Here is a 4,891-nt window from a genome sequence, read left to right as displayed (position 1 = left end):
GACCTTTAACAACGGTTTTGTATACCTACGACAACGGTTTTTCACCGTCAGCTTTAGACGTCTACGACAACGGTTTTTCACTGTTGTCTTTGAGCACACCCTTTAACCACAGGGCTTCTAACAACGGTTTTAAAAGGCCTACAACAACGGGGAAAAACCGTTGTCGTAGGCCCTTTTTTCTTGTAGTGAATATTTCGACATTAAGCAGTGGTTGTTCAATTGGTCTTAGAATATATAGTCCATTTTCGATTAAAGCAGTACAAATCATACACCCATTTCTCAAAATAACAATCTCATTATTATCAAAATAAAGCGAATAAAATTGTTCATGCAACTTTGAAACAGAAATCAAATTTCTACGAAAACCAGGAATAAAATAAACATTGTTCAAAACCAAATGTCTATTATTAAATCTAAGTTTAATGACTCCCACTGCTCTTGCCGAAACTACTGCACCATTGCCTACTCTCATCGCGAAGGACCCATCGGCAAGATCTTCATAAGAACTAAGTAGCTGCAAAGAAGAACAAACGTTATTAGTAGCTCCCGAATCAACTATCCATATAGAAGAATCAATAGTTACTAAACAAGATTCTAGAACAAGTAAATCATATTTACCTTTCTTCTTCTCTTTTAGGTCAGCGAGATATTTGGGACAATTTCTCTCCAATGACCATCAATCCCACAGTGAAAACATTTTCCTTCGGGCTTTGCAGTGTCACCCTTCTTTTTGCCATTGGAACCATTCCAATTATTTTGCCTTTTGGGAGCTCCTTTCCCTTTCCCCTTATTCTTCCTTTTCAAACTAGCTTTGGAGGAAAGACGAATTTTCCTTGACAACATTTGCCTCACCTTCTTGGACTTTTTCAATGGAAATGGCCTCAAAGGTTTGCAACTCGTTGAGCAGTTGTGTCATGTTATAATCAAGCTTATTCATAACATAGTTGCTCTTGAATTGCAGGAAAGTTGGAGGCAATGATTCCAAAATCATGCTCACTTGCATATCATCATCTATGGTTGCACCATGGGTTTCAGCCTCAGTGAAGTAGTTAATCATGTTCAAAACATGTTCTCCAACTGATTGCCCTTTTTTCATCCTTGCATTCATGGCATTCTTAATGGCCTTATGCTTAGATTGACTAGATTGCTGACCATATATCTCATAAGCATTCTCCACATGCTCGTGCTTAAGCCTAAGCACATCGTTCATTCCAGCTAACATGTAGCCTTTAACTTTATTGTTTGCCGCAATCCATCGATCATATATTTCTCGTACACTACGAGAAGCGTTCAAAGGGGGCTCGGGAGGACACACCTCCGTCAAGACAAATTTGAGGTTCTCACATACGAGTGCAATGTTAATTTTACTCTTCCATTTCAAAAAGTTTTCACCAACTAACTTTTCATTAACTAAAGCAAGAACGGGACCAGAAGACATTTTTGCTGAAATTAATAATAAAAAACAACATTTAATAAATTGAACAAATATCATAGATAACAAATCAATTTAGTAATCATAAATATGATGCATGATACATAATTATTTATTCTACCAATTCCAAGGAAATTTAATCTCACATTTAATAAGCCGCCTTAGGGTCGGACGAATTAAATGATGATTAAATCGAGACTATCTCTATTAATAAATGAAACACTAAGATATCTCATATCTTCAATTTTATTTTTAATTACCTTTTAATCCAACCTATATGCATTTAAACTATTCAATTGCATCCTTATGAGTGTGACCCACTATTTTGGATTTTAAATTACAATCCATAATTGCCGCCTTAGGGTAGGTAAATTATGAATCATGCTAAAAAAATCTTATCCTTTCGGAAACTAAGCCCTGAATTTTGATTTAAATGAAAACCTTCCTTATGGAGGACGTCATATGCGTCACTAGGCGCCAATTAAACATCACGTTGCTTTTGTTAATAGTGGAGGTTATAGAATTTATTGTCATATATCCTTCTCCCACTCATTATTATAAAATAATTAAAGTTTCTCAAATGTTTTAATTATTTAATTAAAACATCTTATGATTTAATTATAAAAGGTCAAATCTCATTGGTCTCTATAAAATGATACGTGCAATATAATGAACATCATGAAATTTAAATCTAATTTAAACAAGATACAAGACATATAAATACACACATTTAAATCAAATTTAAACATGATGAGTGGCATAAATAAAATGAGAGTGAGATATTGTTGAAAGTTGTAATTTTCAATCGTGTCCTTCTAATCATAGTTTTGATTGAAATTTAAAATTAACAAATCAAATAAAACAATTTTATTTAATTTCAAATTAATTTTATAAATCAAATTGTAAAATCAATATTTTACAATCAACAAATTAAAATTTATTTTTAATATTAAGTTAAATTGGGCTAAAAAAATTTTTTTAAAAAAATACTAGGTTTGTCATACAAATCCAAAAAATTAAAAAAACTTTTTTTTTATTTCATGGTACTGGTCCAATTCAAAAATTGGGCCAGATTAAAAAAATCTGATTTAAATCTTTGCTAACCCAGTTCGAAACTTGGCTATATTTAAATATGTTGGGCCAGTTCGAAACTGGTCTAGATTTTAAATATGTGCTGACCCAAATATGTTGGGCTAGTTCGAAACTGGTCTAGATTTAAATATGTGCGGGTCGAATTCGAAACTGGGCCAATGTAAAATCAATTGTCATTTCATAAATGGGTCAGTCAGATTTTTTATTTATTTATTTTTTTTGTTTGGCCCAACTTAACAATTGTTCGGTCCATTTAAAATTGTGGCCCAATGGAAAGAGCGCCTCCTTCCATCTTCTTCCTCTTTTTTCCATACTACAGCCATGGAGGCCATGGGAGAGACAAATTTCAGCAACCACCATCTTCTCCACAATTCGGCGATATCACCGGAGTTTAGCTCGTCCGACGAGTCACTTTTCTTGCACGACTGCTCTAACCAACGAGCATCTCTACTCGAGCAATCGCGCTTTCGAGTCAGTGAACATAAGCCGCGGCAGTCGAACCAACCATCGCTCCACACCGCTACTCTGATTTCGGCAATCGAGAAACATTTTCCAATTAACACTGAATTGTGAAGAGATCAACGTTTGGACAAAGAAGAACTCTTCTTCCTTGTAAAGCTGGACACGATCCATCCAAAAAAAAAATTGGTTTTGATTTTTTTTTAAAATAATTACGATAATGCAAAAAAAACAAACAAACAAACCAAATTTACACAAAAAGTTTACGAATTTTAACAATAAATATCACTCTCATAAAATTTAGATTCATTTAATTTAGATTCATATGTAAAACAATGGCTCTGATACCATTTGTTAGAAATTATATAGCCTTCGGAACAATTCCGGCTAAAAAAAATTATTTTCGATCAAATCGAAACGCAGCGGAAGCGATTACATAATTTCATAAATTATAATCGAACATATGAAAATAAATTAACAATGAATTTAAATAAAAATAATTTACTAGAAAACTAACCTCTTGTAGTTTTTCTCTTTTTTTTCGCGAATCCGAGATGCGTAGAAACCACAGCCTTCCAGTACGATCCTTACTATCAACGGTAGTGTGTGGGCACTCAAAAACACAAAAGCTAGAAATCAAACTTTTATTTTATTCTCTACTCTATTATCAACTCATGAACAAGTAGAGAATGAGTTGTATATTTTTCTTGTCTCTCGAAAAGACAACTTAGGATCCTATTTATAATATTCAACTCAAGAGGCAAAATCCCAATCTAATTGATATTCCAAAACCATCGGTCATATCTTATCAAATCTAAGATAAGGTCAAAAAAATCCCACTTGATTTGATTTTATAAATTTAAGTCTTTTAAAACTCATTTTAAAAGTTATAGGATTTCTAGGATCTTATCATAATAAATTAGAAAATTATTCTAACTTATTTTTAGATATTAAACAATATCTATAATTTATTCACAATAAATTAAAGATATTATAATCAACTTTTGGATATTACCATAATAATCCAAATATATAATTATCTCATAATTATAATTTAATATAATTAATATCTCATAATCAATTATATTTATCTCCAAATTCTTGGAGTTATGGAAACATTTTTCAATATCCACACATGATTTCTAAATTGCATTTTTAATCCGTCATTAATTTGAAAGACGTACCGGGGACCATGGACTCATAATTAGAAGCTCCAATAAATTAAATAAATAATTAAACTTTTTAATTAATTTATCTAATTTATTAATTCCATAATTACTCCACTAAAAATATGGAATTGAACTCTTCTTCATTATGAAATATCTTACATTACAAAATTGAGCAGTCCATTGATATAATCATTACATATGGATTATTCCTCCATAGACAATTCGTAATTGAAGCTAGGAATTTTTCATTTACCTCTTCAACTACTTCTTATCCTCATTTACCATTAATTCACTAGTGAGTGATTTAATTTATAACTTAATTATAAATTAGTTGGGCCCAACACTCAGTTCCAGAATTAACAAATGAGGGAATCGTCTTTCTACTTCTCGCAAGAAGGAATAGATTCGATGTCTGTGAATTCATATTCACAGTCATTTATTTCAAATATAAATCTAAAATGCAAGTAATGAAAAATGCACAATTGCAAATTTTAAACAAGCAAATTAAGAATCATATCGAAATGAACAAGAGTTTATAATCACATCAGGATTTAGATTTGTCCATATATGATCATCTTATGATTTAAATAGAATTTCATATTAACAACGGAATTTATTATGAAATATCTAATTAAATCGGACCTAGTCCTACATAATCTCATTATATATAAATGCCCCCATATAGATGTCTCTACATCGACGTTCCGGATAAGACAGTCACATTCATAATGTCTATGGG

General features: G+C 31.5%; 1 protein-coding gene across 1 annotated transcript; it reads right to left on the bottom strand.

Moving 5' to 3' along the window:
- Positions 1–805: 805 nt before the first annotated feature.
- On the bottom strand, positions 806–1,438 carry LOC140970860 (uncharacterized). Its single transcript, XM_073432813.1, has one exon. The coding sequence runs from the start codon at positions 1,436–1,438 to the stop codon at positions 806–808; it is 633 nt and encodes a 210-aa protein (XP_073288914.1).
- Between the last annotated feature and the right edge of the window lie 3,453 nt (positions 1,439–4,891).

Source organism: Primulina huaijiensis, chromosome 1 (assembly GCF_012295235.1).
Source record: "Primulina huaijiensis isolate GDHJ02 chromosome 1, ASM1229523v2, whole genome shotgun sequence".
NCBI classification, from domain to species: domain Eukaryota; kingdom Viridiplantae; phylum Streptophyta; class Magnoliopsida; order Lamiales; family Gesneriaceae; genus Primulina; species Primulina huaijiensis.
This window is presented reverse-complemented; position numbering and strand designations above follow the sequence as displayed.